Raw genomic sequence first — 15,372 nt, 5'->3', positions numbered from 1 at the left:
ATCGTAAGTATTCTAATTGTGTCGCGGGAAGACAGCGAGCTTAACTTCCTGCGTCAACTTCCGAGCTAGAGAAGCTGTTGATCGGTCAGTGTAATCCCTCGCATGATCGACACCATCATCGAATAGCTTGAGAAATTCTTCATCATCAACCTCATTGATAAATATGACCCTATCTCGGGAGGGGCTCCCCCTTCATTGAGAAACTATTTCAGAGGTGCCTGAACCGGCCGTTGCGTGAACATAGCTTGCTAACTTGCACGAACCCCCGGCATGTCAATATGAAAACTGTTTCGTGGATGATCTTCTTCGTCCTCTCCCTATCAACCCGCTGTTTCCTTAAAGAAGAAGCATAGCGCCGGCCGTTCCGCCCGCTTTCAAACTCCACACGCCATATTCGCGCGTTCCCAGTCATTGAAGAGACCAACCTATGAGAGGTGGGCATGTGACTTAGGAAACAAATGTCTCGGATACAGCGTAGATCGAACTTCCCTTCATCGAAAAATTCGTCACCTTAGTTGTGCGGACGCCCACATTAGCTCGTTCCCAGTCCACGAAGAGCTTAACACATGGTAGACGCGCCTGTGACTTCGGACTTATCTACAATCTGTCCGGACCATGTATATAACGTGGAACGAAGGACCCTTCATTCGTCACCTCGTCTTGTCGTTGGTGGCACAGCACGTGACGCCAGGGGCGCACAGACTGTGCTGTTGCTTGGGCCTCCCTGGTAGGCTCTGGTGTGCGGACTGTACGCTGAGCGTTGAGAGAGGGAAGGTGGTTGTGTTGAGGTTATATATTCGTGTTGATTATGAGAAGAGGAGTATATAGAGCGCTATAACTAGATATATATGAAGGAGAAGAAGGAAGGATGAGGAAAGAAAGGGAAAGGTGCTTGAATGTGTTGTATATAAGCAAAATGAATGAGACGTAGGACTGACGACTGTAGAGAAGCAGGAGAGTCGATGCACACTACCGTATGAATTGCTGGAAGCCCGATTATCTCCTTTCTCCCCACATCAATATTTGTCTATGCTCCCATCTGTTGAGACCCTTAAGATTCCCAAGCAAAAACGCAACAGTGTGGCAATCGCAAGCGTCCAAATTCTTTACATGATCTCATATTCCATCTATAGGCCACAATCCCAGCCGACCATCGCCGCACGCAGCGAATGCCAACCGGAGACCCAGCAATCAAGACTATCTCCATATCTAGCAAGTGTAAATATATAACAGGTATAGTAAAAGACAGGCTAACCATAGCACCCAATACGTAAACCAGACAAACAAGCCCGAAATCTGGAAGCGGCTCGCAAACATCTAAAAGTTTTCCTTGCCCCACACAAAGTTGAAGCCGGGCTCCGAGTACATGTTGCACTTTTGGTGTAGCACGCTGCCGAGCGGCTTGGGCCCGCAGAAGAAGACGCCTGCTTCGGCGGGTGCGTGGATCTTGCGGATGGACTTGAAAATCATGTCCCAGTTCGGGCGGCCGAAGTTTGTGGGTGCGCGTAGGCCGGTGATAGCGTCTTGCTCGGCGTTGGCGTCGTTGATCATGATGTTTGTGGCGTCGTCTACCTTGATCTTGGCGGTGAGGTACTATAGCGGAATTAGTCTAATGGCCGGATCTCATTGTTCTGGAAGTACGTACTGTGTGGATCTCAATATGGTCCTCAAGATCCTGTGCCTCAATAGCCAGGAGCAGAGATCGGAACCACTCAAAAGATCCGAAGTCTCTGCAGATCCAGAAGAAGTAGACTTTTCGTAGACGCGTGCGGCCCTGGGGGTAGTTCATACGGTACCAGATGCTCTTAAGAATGGATGCAAAGGGCGTTACGCCAATACCAGCACCGACGAGAACGGCAATCTCAAACTTGAACACATCCTCTGATGCACTTCCGAAAGGCCCGTCGATGTATACGCGAGGAAGGACCTTCCGTAGTGTTGCTTGTCCTTCATCATCGATGCTCTTCACCACGGCCCCCTTTTCTCCCTTTGAATCGCCCCTCCTAGATTCTTCGCAACCAAGAGCTTTGCCTAAAGCTTTGGTGAAGTTCCCTACCATTCGGACGTGAACTGAAATGTAGTCTTCCTCTGGTGCGCTCGTCAGAGTGAAGGGGTGGTATTGCCAGACAGAGACTTCAGGGCAACACAAAAAGATGTACTGTGATGATATTAGCCTGAGCAGGGTGTTTGAGGATTGTGCTCATACCTGTCCGGCCCGGGTCTTGGTGTGCTCTTTCTTGATCTGAATCTCAACAACATTGCTTGGATGCTGGATGACCTTGGAGACAAAGGTCTTGTGTCGCCCTCGAATCTCCCTTGAGATTCTTTCTGCCAAATATAGGAACCCGCCAAACATCCAGTATTCCCAGAAAACGCCGATACCAGAGCAAAAGGGTGCAAAATCGGGCTTGATCATGCAGAACGCGCCGTGAATGGACCAGAAAATAAAGAAGACAACGAAGAGATGATGTGTGTACCAGAAGCGTTCAAAGTTTGCCTTCTTCTGCTTCTCCATGGCCGTCCAAGCGATGAGCATGAGAGTAATTATCAAGACGTATCCGGACCATCCGGGACCAGTCATAAAATTTAGCTTGATGAATCCCTTGAACCCAATCTTGTTGAAGGCCGCCAATCGGGCAACATTGTTCAAATGGGCAATGGTGTGAACCCAGGAGAAGAAAACGATGGACCAGGCAGTCAATTTGTGGAAAGTGATGTTCTTGTCAAACGGAATGATGCCATTTAGAGGCGTCCGCCGGAGCATCGAGATGAAATTGCGGCAGACTGGAAACAAGAGCAGCGCAATGTCGACGTGAAGCACGAGAGCCGCCGAGCGAGCTATTGGGAATGTCAGTCCTAACATGGCGCGAGCGTTGACGGATCGATCCTAACATTCCGAATTAGCGAAAGTCCAACTCGTGAGAAATGGACAGGTTACCGTCATGCCATAATTCATCATTCCGAAGATGAAGACCATTAGATGTAGAAGTAGAAATACGAAGACGAATCTTGAAGAGTCAGTAAAGGCTCGTAAAGTTCGCCCACGCCTAGCACTTACAGTCTTCGATATCCCTCGTTCACCATCCTAAGAGTTTGTCAGCTGATATTCTCCGAGGCTTCCTCGTTACACGTACCATCGATCAATCTTCTCTTTGAGGAACAACTCCCGTGGTGCTTCGTCGGTCATCTCCCCGGACTGCAGCATGCGGGTCAGAGGCGGCCATCTCGACCTCTCCTTCCCTGTGAGACTACTCGAATAGGACATAGTCGCAAAGGGAACGGTTGGTCTGTAAGGCAACGCGGAAAGACAAGGTACTAAGAAGGGATCCTGGGGATTAAGATGTCGCCGATCTTCAGAGCCTGCTGAAATGGCCAAGTCAAAGAATTTGTGGGTTGAAGGAATGACCAAATATCTGCAGCAGCAGCATCAGCAAACTGGACGTGCAGCGAGGCTTCCAGGTAGACTTACTAACAGTGGTACCCGCACTGAAGAAGAGAAGAACACGCGAATGAGTCTAAGTGTAGCCGGCTAAAAGAGTGCTCGGCGATAAAACGGGAGGCTCACGGGGGGAAACGCAGGTCTATAAGCAATATGCATGAAGGGGGGGCTCGAGCTGGTGCGGCGGCAACATGGTTGACGCGTGGACCAGAGCAAAAGCTCAACGGGTAGCGATGCAGTTTCTAAGATCACGCCACGCCCTCCTGCGCAAGCAGCAAAAGCTGTGACAGGAGGAGGCGGGCGGTCGAGGAGGCGTATCGCAGTGCAGTGTGATGGTCTAGCAGCATCGGGCCTGGGGACGAATAGGGAGGACAGGAGGGCTGAGAAGGGCATGGCGGCGCGCAAAAGACAGCCCTTGAAACCGCAATGGCTTGGAAGGTTCTCTTTTTGCCTTGAAAAAGAGGCTGATTGAATAGGAGGAAGCCCGCGGGGATCGCCAGGCACGTTTTGGGTGTTGTCTCAAGACGGTTTCAGTGGACGTTGGCGGCCCCGCCTCGCGCCGCAAACCCTTTCTCCACTCTTTTCTCACACCTCACCCGCTCCAGATAATCCGTCGCTCCCCGCTGGACGACTGTGATTCACGACCTTTGCGCCATGCTGCTGTCCCAGACTAGCGCTGATGACCCGAACCTAGCATCGAGCCGGTTCGACTTACTCCAGCTACCAGGCGTCAATCGGCTTCTCTCTCCATATGTCTCTCAGCTCGTACGAACGCGCTTCGAGTTATTGACTATTCGTAGGAGAGCACTCCCAATAACTCAAAAGCAAGTCTTGAACTGCCACGGGCTGTTACGAGTCGTATCAGTGGGCCTTTCAACACCGATGTCTCTTCCAACCCGCAAGCTCACGGCTACGAATGCTTGACCCAAGACGATGCATACTTTCTTCTTTTGTCTCAACAATACAACCTTATCGTATACAAAAGTCGTTCCATCCCTGCTCTCCTTCATACATCCCGGGTATAGAGGGAGTCGAAGCTTGACCAGAGCTTGGCACAGATATGGTTTGGGGTTACGCGCGTACAGTTCCTCCTAGCATGAAATCTAGGACTAGGTATGAGGCTTTCTTCTTACTACCCGCCTAGGCTCCATTACTTTCTTATCGTGGCGAGTAGCATGGAATTGTTTGGAGGGTCAATATGGTGTTGAAAATCACTTCGTTGTCGACTATGTAACTCTCGAACTTAGCGCTTCTAGCGCCATTTAATTTGCCACTATGAATAGCGCTGGCGCTAGCATCCACTTGTGGCTGTAGCGACAGGGGATCGTAAAACTTTGGCTGAGTACAGTGAACTCCTCGCCGAGGCTGAGCCCTGCGGGTCGAGTATGTATATGTGAAGGGGGCCTTATACACTAATACTACGCACAACGGACCTCGAAAACGTTGGCACAACATCTTCATAGTTCGCAGAAGCAAAGGTGCCCACTCGGTGTTGGCAGTTGCTAGTTAATGCAGCGTCGCTTATCTCAAGCCCAAAAAAGGAATACGAGTTCTCGCATGCGGGTTCGTCAAAATGTCACACGCGGCTCTTTGACAATGGGCAGGATGCCTTCCACCCTCAGCCTCATAGCCACGGAGGCAAATCAGTAACTTTCGAGCTGTAAGACCCAAGCCCAAAGTCACTTAACAAGCACGTTGTCATTTGCCATCACTCCCTATGGATCCGCTATCTATAGTTACCTCAACAGCAAGCCTCCTCGTCGTCACTGGCAAGGTAACCTCAATCTTTGGATTGCACCTTTTCTCCAAGCGTGGCAGCTGATTCGTCAGTAGGTCTCTTTGCTGATTGATGAAATTGTAGGGAACGTGAAAAAATGTCGATGAGAATGTCAAAGGGCTACACAAAGAGACAAGAGCTCTGAGTACTGTTGCAAATTCCATCAAGGAAATATGCGAGAAGTACCGGCCGGCCCTGGACGGTGACTCTGCAGACCTTTGGGTCCATGTCGAGCACAATGTTGACGACTGCAAGACTAGTCTAGAAAAATTGCTTGGATCATTAGTTGAAGTAAAAGAAAAATCATTCTTGAAGCGTTGAACTCTTAGGAAGTCAATGACAGCAGTCAGTCTATCCAAAAGGTTGAAAGACATAACGGGCCACAAGGAACAGGTTCATTCCTATGTAACTGCGTTGCAACTAGCATTGAGTATGATCAACGTGTAAGTCCTCATACGTAGTTGGTATTTTATTGTACTAATGTATATATGTACCATAGAAAACTGCAACTCAACTCGCAACTTGAAGGCCGCAACTCTCAGGAGGAGAACTCTAAATTCTAAAGAAAAATGCTTGGTCTTTTCGAGGATATGAAGCATGACATAGCTGAGCTGGAAAACTCAACCAACAACGCCAGCAACGCACAAGCCCACCTTGCTACCAAGAATGCCCGTCAACTAATAAAATCTGCAAAGGACTTTCATTTCAGTACGGCTTCTACTGTCTGGGAAGGATCAGTCATGGGTGACCCCCTCACTGAGGAGAAATTCAAGAATATCCACGACTGGATACCACCGAGACCAGAAGACGAACCAACTATTCCTGTGGATGTATGGAGACCTTCGTCAAGCCTGACTCCACCTCATGTTGGCAGATCAACAACGTCATATTACGATATACTCTCCATCCATCCTTCTTCAGATGCTAAGCAAATAGAGTATGCGTTTGTTAGGATGATTGCTTCAGCAAAAACTTCAGATGGCCGGATTAACCAGGAGAAGTTGAACGATGTGAATGAGGCTGACAACACCCTATCAGACCCTGCAGGGCGACGTGAGTATGGCGAGGAGTTGGGACTGCCACGTCGTAAGGCCCCAACAGTCCCAGCGAACAGTCTCAAGCAGCCTGGGTTTCTAAGGCCGGGCGAAAATATCGTGACAAAGGGAGAATCTCTGGGGAATACGGTCGGCGATTTTCTCGGATATCGCTTTGATGCCAGCTCCAGCTACAGTCCTCTGTATTCTGGACCTGACTTCGGAAAAATCCCCCAGAGTTCAAGATTAAACCTCCCAAGAGTTGGCCGTAGCGACAACCCTGTTTCTCTCCCTATTAACCTCGGGAAAGCCTCTCGAAGCTTGAACATCAACGTACCAATATATAGCTCCAGCGACAATAATCAACTTTTTCGGAATCTTCTTGGCACAAGAGTCAGCCCCAGCGACTTTGGAAAGATCCCCCAAGACCGAATTTTAGGCATGAGCTCCCAGACGATCGGGCCAATTGCCGATATAGATCGCATCATCCGAACCCTTTTGTCACTACAACGGCTTTCGGAGACTGACATTCAGTACCTTTGCTATACGGCTAGCTTAATTCTCCTGTCGCAGCCAACACTTCTGAACCTTGAAGCACCGATGAATGTAAGATCCTCAATTTGGCTGATGCTCATTCGAAATGCACTGAACTGAAAATCTTGATGTAGATCATTGGCGACATAAGCGGCCAGTATCACGATCTTCTCACAGTCTTTGCTCGAGGGGGATGCCCTCCCGAAGCCAACTATCTCTTCCTCGGTAATTTTGTTGGCAACGACAAGCATTCTCTAGAGACTGCCTGTCTTGTTCTTGCATTTAAGATCAAATTCCCCGAAAACTTCTTCATCTTGCGAGGAAATCAAGAATGCGCCCTCCTCAGACACCATCTCACATTCTACGTTGACTTTCATATCCGATACAGCAACAAGCTGTGGGACACGCTCATCAATTGCTTCAATTGCTTGCCGCTTGCAGCCATCATCAGCGAGAAGATTTTTGCAGTACATGGAGGTTTGAGTCCTGAGCTGACATCTATGAGTCAAATTCAGCAGATCATGAGGCCGACCGATGTAAGTGCCGGAATTGCGTAAAAACGGTCTCTTTAAAAAGCCGCAGGGGTTCCTTGACCATACTACCTTTGTAACGGCTTTATAGATTCCAGGCCGCGGATTGCTTCGTGACCTACTCCACTCCCATCCCGACCAGAACATTGTCGGCTGGACTGTGAATCTGGATAACGGCGCCGTGACATTTGGTCCAGAGGTTGTGTATCGCTTCGTTAAGACATATGACTTTGATTTGATCTGCTGTGGCTCTCATAAGGCCTTGCGTGGCGGGTACGAATTCATTGCGCGTCGGCATCTGGTCAGCCTCTTTCTTCACCGAGCCACAAGCTAGAGTATACGATGGTTGCCAAGGGCAGGGGCGAGGAACAGAATGATGGCGCGATGATGGCTGTGGATAAATCCTTGATGTGCAGGTTTACGGTAGGCCTTTCAAACTTTAACTCCCCTATGCCCAAAAGAACTGATTTGGTTATAGGTCATAAAGGCTACAAAAATAGGACTGTAGGGGTGCTGGCGAACCTGTATAGGAGGAGCACCTATAGAAACTGACTGCAGAGCCACTAAGCACAGGCAACAAGCTTCCTGGGAAGGTGTGTGCTGACGGAGCAGACGCATCAGTGCCTTGCCATAGGTACCCGTACATATTTCCACCACTGTTTATGGGGATCTAATGTACTGATAGAAATCGGGGGCAGCGGGTATTATGTATGTACACCCTGCTAACTGTCCGAGGTAGCCTCGCGAATTGCTAGCTGTCTACAATGCCGAACCTCTTTCTCATTCGGAATGCTGGAAATACCGTGAAGCTCCTCGCGCAGCGGTAAACAAGTGTACGAATTTCATGAAGACGCACTGTAGAGGCGTTGGCAGTCATCACGTGTACAAATACCAGTGCCCATACAGTTCATCGCTCAGAAGCTCTAGAAACAGGATCCCTTGAACAGAGTGTCAGTCCGGGAATCCTTGCGAGATTGTATCCTATGATTTCTTATTTTAAACACATTCTCTCTACCCTTCTAAGTGTAATCTGCCTATTAGTGCCTGAGATCCTCCATCACATTATCTAAAGTTGCACAGCAACAGTTTTGGCAAGTCTAATAGCTTTCCGGCCACCTCAGACAGTGTTCAGAGCATGAGGAAGCCACCACTTGCGGAAATGGTCTGACCAGTAACCCATTGCGACTGCTCCTCTGCAAGCATCCCGATTATCAACGCGACGTCTTCCACCGTCCCTACTCGGTGGCCCATGGGCGTCTGTTCCTTCTGCATGTCGACAAGGTCTTTGGGAATCTGGTCCAGCATTTCTGACTGTATCGGCCCCGGGCCTACTGCGTTGACCGTATGCCCCGCTGGGCCCAATTCTGCCGCGAACCCTCTCGTCATTCCCTCAATCGCGGCTTTGGAGGCCGAGTAGAGCGAGAAGTTCTCGAAGCCGCAGCGTCCTCCCACTGAGGACAGGTTGATAATGCGCCCAGGTGCTCGCAGATGCGGCACGACAGCTTTCACCATTAACCAAGCCCCTCGTACATTGACATCGAAGATAAAGGCGTAATCCTCGGCGGTAGACTCGAGAATAGGCTTGGCCATTTCCACGCCGGCATTGTTTACTAAGATGTCGATGGATGGCCCAAAGGCGTCCCGAGTGGCTGCAACGATCTTGTCTGCGGATTCCACCTGGCTGAGATCTGCTTGGACCTTGATGGCGTCTGCACCGTTTCCAAGCGCTTTGATTTCGGAGATTAGATGATCCGCCGGCTGTGAGCTGCTCGGTGATGTATACGCTATGGTGACCTGAGCACTGTCAGTCAATGTGCGGGTGCGCCTGCAGGACGAAGTCCGATGCTGACCTTTGCGCCCCGCTTGGCTAGATCCAAGGCCACTCCAGCTCCGATGCCTCGCGAAGCACCGGTGACGATTGCCACTTTCCCTTGGAGCGTAAGCCTCGTGTTGATTGTCTCCGCCATGCTGGGACTGTAGCCCGTAGATCGGTGACAAACAAGGGTGGCGAGTTTGGGGGAGTGTTGGCAGTCCTGCGAAGATTGTCGTGCTTTTATATTAGCCGCCAAGAAAGAATCAGTTGGACCACGCCCTTATCAAAGAAGGCTGCTGTGCTGCTTATGCTGTAGACGAGTGCGTCATAGGGTACAAAGTGCATACTCAGGACAGAGCTCCTGGTGGATTTAGCGTGTATCTCCGTCCAGCCCGTCCCACACTCCGTTGAATGGGTGTAAAGCATCGGACTAGGGAGGGCCCTCGGAGTCGTTGATGCTAGTGTGAAGTTGTCAGAGTTATCTCGGGCCGGCCTATTAACTGGTGCATGGGCGGTTTTCGCGACAGTGCAGTTTTCGGAGGGTTGAGTCTTACTTACCGCCAAACCAAAATCCGTCAGGCCTTCTCCGCACCACACAACAAGTCTCCGTCGCAAACCACCCATCAGCACCATAAAGGACAAAGCTCGCTGCCTCGCTGCTGACGTGCCCATAGGTTCTATTACGCTGCTCTGCCCGTCGCCTCTAACCTTTGCTAGTCTCAACCCTGCTTCCCGCGTTCAAAAATTACCCGGCGCCGTTTCGCACTCGCTACCAGCCATGGGCGGAGTTCAAACCCCAAAATCCGACTCGCGACGAGGCTCGCGAGAATTCGTAGCGCAGGAGAGAGGCACAAAACGAATCAGTCAGTTCAACACTGCCCTGCCCTGCCCCATCCTCCCTTTGTCCCCACCATTTGCTCTGCCATACCGTCCCAGAGCTGCCCCGCGAGATGCCGCCCGCTAATGCCTTCCCCCGCTCTGCAGGAACGCAATCTCTACCGCCGCCAGACCTCCCCAAGCTCGTCGCTGAACAACACGTTCCCATCCCGTCGAGCGACAAGAGCACCCAGCGCCTGATCGTCGTTCTCTGCAATGCCACACTCGAGAGCTACAAGGTGTCGTCGCACGGCGGCCGAGGCCCTATGGCGGGACGGGACGACAAGTACACTCTCCTCAACAGCGACGACCACATTGGAGTCATGAGGAAGATGGGCCGAGACATCAGCGAGGCTCGCCCAGACATCACCCATCAGGTACGCCGAGAGGACACGGCCGAGGGATACATCTGACACGGCTTGCAGTGTCTGCTCACCCTGCTTGACTCACCGATCAATAAAGCCGGCAAACTCCAAATCTACATCCAGACGGCAAAGAATGTCCTCATCGAGGTCAGCCCGACCGTGCGCATTCCCCGGACATTCAAGCGCTTCGCTGGTTTGATGGTCCAGCTGCTGCACCGACACCAAATTCGCTCTACCACGTCCCAAGAAAAGCTCATCCACGTGATCAAGAACCCCATCACCGACCATCTCCCGCCAAATTGCCGAAAGGTCACGTTGAGTTTCGAGGCGCCGGTAGTGCGAGTAACAGACTACGTCCAGGGCCTCAACAAGGACGAGAGCATATGCGTCTTCATTGGAGCCATGGCCAAGGGCAGCGATGACTTCGCAGATCACATCAAGGACGACGCAATCGGGATCAGCAACTTCAATCTCAGCGCTAGCGTTGCATGCGCCAAGTTCTGCCATGCCGCCGAGGACGTGTGGAACATCATATAAATGGACGGCCGACGCCCTGTCCTCCTGCAACACGCTCCCGCTTCCGGCCAGGACGATACTAACACAGCAGTTCTCCAGCTCATTGGGGGAGAGGATGGAATACCGGAGGCACGACAGTAGAGCGCGGGACGCATCGGGCTTGCGATCACAACATCCATAGCCGGGTGCGTTCCTTGCGTTGTTTTTGAGTGTCAATGTTCGATGGTCTCTGTTTTTACAACCAAAACACCAGCCTTCAACAAGCTCAAAAGCGTCTTTTCTTTGCGGAGCAATCAACTTGCTCTGCAGTCTCCTGTACTTCCTTCTTTGTTTTCCTCTTTTGCGCGCTGGATTATCCGCAGGCGCCCCTGCTGACTGAGGTAGCTGGGTCTGCTTCGCGGGACAGGCTGCCTCACGGTATGCTCCTGTGGCATGGTGATCATGTGCAGACGACCTGATACGCGACCATGGGTGGATTGTTGGGTGATTTAGGTAGTGACGCATCTGGGCGATTGCCATAGGTGGGGAGAGAGTGGTGTAATGACAGATGTGGTTTACAGAGAAAAGTTTGCATCTATTCGCCTCTGAATATGCCCGATTGTTTCTGTGGTCACACGCTTAGTTCGTGTACACGTATCTGCCGCTGTCTGAGGTGGCCTCACGTGATATGCTCAGCTGTCTAACTAGAGCAGAAATTCTTGTCCCGTCTGGTTCAGACTTCTGAAAGTACCATGAAGCACCACAAGCAGTAACAGGAGGGCGTACGACAGTATATCACAAGACACTGCAGGAGCCCATTAGACAGGCCGGACGCAAGACGATCTCGCGATGCCATGTGTCGGAAATATTTCTGGTGCGTTGGTGAAGATTGTGGTCGGCCCTTGGTCGAATGGGGAGTAGTCAAGTTTACCGGAACGGGGAACGAATGTCGGCTTCGCTGGGGCTGTCGGTCTCAGTCGCTTCCATCTCAAAGCCGTGCAGCAGTAGTGAGGCGCGAGTGATCCTTCTGCAGCGCGGTGAGGCGATCTACAAACGAATCGCGGAACAGGCCGCCCGGGCCGCTTGCAATTATCCAATTGCTTCCTCTCGTCAGTCCCCATCTGCTAGCTGCAGGATGGACATGTGGCATTCTGTCGACGACCCTCGCCGCGGACTCCCTGGATGCCAGCCACCACGGACAGGGCGGCATGTCTGGCCCGGCATGGCCGCCTTGTCCTTCCCATCGTAGATTCATCTCTAAGCGGCTCGAAGGGGCGCCTTCATAAGCCGCCGTGACATCCCCAGAGTGAGTTGCTGTCAAACTGTGTGCCATTGCTACTCCACCACTATTCTCAATAGTTCGTAGCCTTCTTGACAACCATTTTTCTATTCCCTTTCGTCAGCTCCAAAGACACCATCTCTATCCTTAATTCGTCTCTCTCTTCGACACCGCCATTTCCCCTCAAGTACCATGCCCGTCTCCCACATCGGCCTTACTGTCTCACACCTCCCAACTTCTTGTTCATTTTTTCTCGCTGCTCTCCAACCGCTTGGCTATCGCTTTATTGGCCAGCAAGGCAACCAAATCGGTCTCGGGATCGACGACGCTGATTTCTTCCTCTGCCAAGAGACGCCTGGGTAAGTCGTCCCGAGTGCTAGACTACACACCAGCTAACACTTCGACAGTATCAAAGCTGGAGCAGCTCATATCGCCTTTACTGCCCTCAGTCGCACTGCCGTTCGAGACTTCTATACTGCTGCGCTCACTGCCGGCGGACGGCCCCATGGGTCACCTGCCACTCGCAACGATGAGAGCGGCTACTTCAATGCTGCTGTCCTCGACTTCGATGGCAATAGCATTGAGGTAGTGTTCCGAGACGAGCCTGATACCCGCGATGATGGTACTGTCATTGAGCACAGCAGAGTCATTACCTGGCAGAAGAGCGTCTCCGAGAGCGTTCGCGACGATGTCAGCGTAGCGAGCGCCAGCACAGTTCGCAGTTCGAAATCAAAAGCTCTCGCACCAGCACTCTCCGTAGCACCCTCGACTAAAGCCCCATCTGTCGTTTCCAGAGCCTCTACTCTCGCCAGGAGTTTCTCAGCTCCCGTCACCGTCCCAACCACCAAGACCTCGTCCTCGATAAGCGACGGAGCCGCGAAGAAGATAATCGGCACCCTCCTAGGCGCCGCAGCCGGAGCAGCCGTTGCCTACGCCATGGTAAAGAGCGAAGAAGACAGCGCAAAAGCAGAGGCCGCATTCAACGCCGTCCAAGCACCGCCAGCATCGCGCGCGCCGTCCGTTGCCCAGCCGATCCCGGCGCCGGAACCCAGGCTATCCCTCCAAGAGCCCCAATCGATCTACGAATCCCCCCCACGTACTGTTCACCGCAACTACAGCGAAACCGACTCCTACTACAGCACCCCTCACCACAACGCGCCCCGCGCCATCGAGGCCGCACCCGCAAGGAGCTACCACGCTCCCACGTACGTGTCTGCTGCGCCGACGCGGGCTCCAACTCAGATCCCAGACCGCCAGCAGGGCCAAAACCAGCAGATACAGTACGTCCAAGGCGCTTCTCCAGCAAACCACCACTACACCTATGGCATGAGCCGCTCCGTCTCGAGCCCCAGCGCCGTCCAGGCGTCGAGAACCGCGCCCCCCAGCACGCTGATCTCCTCCTTCGTGCCCTCCGAAGCATCGACCTCCCGCCCACCACCCGCCGACCGCCGCAGCAGCACCGGCAGCGCCCATTCCCACCACTCCAACAAGTCCAAAGCCAAGTCGCACGCCTCGCACCACAGCAGTGCAAGCAAGCACAGCTCCGCCTCCAAAACCAAAGAGGGCAGCAAAGCGCCCTCGCTCGTCGGCAGCATCCTCGGCCGCGACCTCGGCATCCCGGGCCTCATCTCTGAGCAGACCTGGGAGCGCGAGAGCGTGGCGAGTTCCACCGACAGCGAGAGCGAGCGGCGGCGGAACAAGCACCTCGACCTCGAGCTCTGCGACACTGACACCGTCGCGCCGAGCGACAGCATCTCGAACGCGGGCTCGAGCTCGCGGCGGAGCCATCACTCGAAGCACTCGTCCTCGAAAAGCCATCATGGCTCGAGCCACTCGAGTACGTCGAAGCACTCGAAACATTCAAGTTCGTCGAAGCATTCGAGGCGGTCGCGCTCACATCGTGACGAGGAGGACGACGAGGTGGACGTTGTGCGGCCGTCTGCGATCTCCGAGCCGAGTGATGCGAGTACGGTGAAGCCGAGTAAGCGGAAGGATTCGGGGGTTGGGGGCGTGCAAGAGGCGGCGCCGGGGGCGAGTTTGCCCGTGAGGGGCATCACGGCCAGTATGATTGAGGGGAGTACGGGTGGGAAAGGGAGGAAGAGGAGTGTGGTGAGTTATGCGATGTAGCATAGCATATGGAAGGGAGTGGTGGCGATGCCGGGATGGTCGATCTTTGCATGGACAAGGTTTGGGGTTGTTGGGCGTGCAGTGCAGTGCCTGTTGATCTTTTCGTTTCTTTTTTCTTGGCTTCCTGGACGTTGACGTTGAGGACTTTCCGATTCAGCATGTTAGACATGCGGCTTTCTAGTGGGTATGGTATACACACATCCCTCGGCATTTCCACGGATCTATTCTCGCATTCATTGCATTAGACACTTTTCCTCTCTTCCTCTCATCGTCTGCTATTCTCAGACCATTTACGATACACATGTCTTCAGCATAGCGTCCCATAGAACATCGCATATACAATACAACAGATGATCATATTCAGCTCAACCATGCATGCAGTACCAGGTCCTAGGTCTAGGCACACGGCTTTCATCACTACTAGGCTCCAGTCTGGCTCACTCGACACCGCTATGAGGAGTATCCCCGTTAGTAATTAGCCAGTTAGCCAAGAGGCAGTCTGATTTGCACTACTTGAAACTTGACATTGTGCTTCGATTCCTGAAGTCTGATGGGGGTACCCCAAGCACTGGTAGACGGGTGTGCACGAATTTATGGCCGGTGTCTGTATTCTCCAACGCGATCCTCTCCAAGCGCGAAGAATTACACAGTGACTTGCGATAAGCCTGCACACTACTTTGCTACCGCTAGGGCGCCCTCCATGAACTTTCCATACTCTATGCGCGCTGCCAATTTCCGCACAGCGTAATCCGAGCTGCCCTTTGACTAAACTTTTTCGTGACAACGGGGTCGCTCCTGACAGTGGTGTCCAGCTTCCAAGCGGCAGCATTCTAGAAGTAGCATACATGCGCCCAGACTTATAGCCTAGCACTGCAACCTCTGCCATCATCGACTAATGCAATCCCAACCCCTCATACCCCATCCACCCCTCCTCTTAAAAGCAGCCAAGAAATGCGAAGAGAAGAGACCCAGAACGCCTCCACCGATCCCAAAAGCCCCATCTCATCAACATGTAACAAGAATCCAAAAAAGAAAAAAAAGCGCTATGATAACAACCACCCATCCCGACAAATCCCCAACAAAACATAAATACCCACCCACCA

At 52.3% G+C, this 15,372-nt stretch overlaps 5 protein-coding genes across 5 annotated transcripts; 3 read left to right on the top strand and 2 right to left on the bottom strand.

Moving 5' to 3' along the window:
* Positions 1 to 1,317: 1,317 nt before the first annotated feature.
* Positions 1,318 to 3,265, bottom strand: BDZ99DRAFT_379956 (uncharacterized protein; the record flags this gene model as incomplete). The annotated part of the gene is made up of 6 exons (XM_033715173.1): positions 1,318 to 1,593; positions 1,646 to 2,158; positions 2,207 to 2,887; positions 2,939 to 3,008; positions 3,059 to 3,085; positions 3,135 to 3,265. 6 exons carry the CDS (start codon positions 3,263 to 3,265, stop codon positions 1,318 to 1,320), a joined length of 1,698 nt encoding a protein of 565 aa, XP_033581186.1.
* A 3,426-nt stretch (positions 3,266 to 6,691) lies between these two features.
* Positions 6,692 to 8,017, top strand: BDZ99DRAFT_506926 (Metallo-dependent phosphatase; the record flags this gene model as incomplete). The annotated part of the gene is made up of 5 exons (XM_033724204.1): positions 6,692 to 6,856; positions 6,919 to 7,320; positions 7,406 to 7,615; positions 7,669 to 7,737; positions 7,793 to 8,017. 5 exons carry the CDS (start codon positions 6,692 to 6,694, stop codon positions 7,820 to 7,822), a joined length of 876 nt encoding a protein of 291 aa, XP_033581185.1. The 3' UTR covers positions 7,823 to 8,017.
* Positions 8,018 to 8,211: 194 nt separating this feature from the next.
* On the bottom strand, positions 8,212 to 9,616 carry BDZ99DRAFT_410611 (dehydrogenase with different specificitie). The gene is made up of 2 exons (XM_033716595.1): positions 9,165 to 9,616; positions 8,212 to 9,108 (listed from the first exon to the last, which is right to left on the bottom strand). Exons 1-2 carry the CDS (start codon positions 9,279 to 9,281, stop codon positions 8,443 to 8,445), a joined length of 783 nt encoding a protein of 260 aa, XP_033581184.1. The 5' UTR covers positions 9,282 to 9,616; the 3' UTR covers positions 8,212 to 8,442.
* A 289-nt stretch (positions 9,617 to 9,905) lies between these two features.
* On the top strand, positions 9,906 to 10,905 carry BDZ99DRAFT_486180 (putative RNA processing protein Emg1; the record flags this gene model as incomplete). Its single annotated transcript, XM_033722760.1, has 3 exons — positions 9,906 to 9,990; positions 10,112 to 10,380; positions 10,429 to 10,905. The coding sequence occupies 3 exons, from the start codon at positions 9,906 to 9,908 to the stop codon at positions 10,903 to 10,905; spliced, it is 831 nt and encodes a 276-aa protein (XP_033581183.1).
* A 1,419-nt stretch (positions 10,906 to 12,324) lies between these two features.
* On the top strand, positions 12,325 to 14,627 carry BDZ99DRAFT_567881 (uncharacterized protein). Its single transcript, XM_033727736.1, has 2 exons — positions 12,325 to 12,501; positions 12,550 to 14,627. The coding sequence occupies exons 1-2, from the start codon at positions 12,335 to 12,337 to the stop codon at positions 14,267 to 14,269; spliced, it is 1,887 nt and encodes a 628-aa protein (XP_033581182.1). The 5' UTR covers positions 12,325 to 12,334; the 3' UTR covers positions 14,270 to 14,627.
* The last annotated feature ends 745 nt before the right edge of the window (positions 14,628 to 15,372 follow it).

The sequence above is a fragment of the Mytilinidion resinicola genome (assembly GCF_010093595.1).
Source record: "Mytilinidion resinicola strain CBS 304.34 unplaced genomic scaffold BDZ99scaffold_4, whole genome shotgun sequence".
In the NCBI taxonomy this organism is placed as follows: domain Eukaryota; kingdom Fungi; phylum Ascomycota; class Dothideomycetes; order Mytilinidiales; family Mytilinidiaceae; genus Mytilinidion; species Mytilinidion resinicola.
This window is presented reverse-complemented; position numbering and strand designations above follow the sequence as displayed.

Bases quoted from the DNA above. Each gene is read 5' to 3' on its own strand.
- BDZ99DRAFT_410611 (XM_033716595.1), bottom strand. From the start codon at position 9,281: ATGGCGGAGACAATCAACACGAGGCTTACGCTCCAAGGGAAAGTGGCA. The intron at 9,109-9,164 runs GTCAGCATCGGA...GACAGTGCTCAG, and splicing joins TAGCCAAGCGGGGCGCAAAG to GTCACCATAGCGTATACATC.
- BDZ99DRAFT_567881 (XM_033727736.1), top strand. From the start codon at position 12,335: ATGCCCGTCTCCCACATCGGCCTTACTGTCTCACACCTCCCAACTTCT. The intron at 12,502-12,549 runs GTAAGTCGTCCC...ACACTTCGACAG, and splicing joins CTCTGCCAAGAGACGCCTGG to TATCAAAGCTGGAGCAGCTC.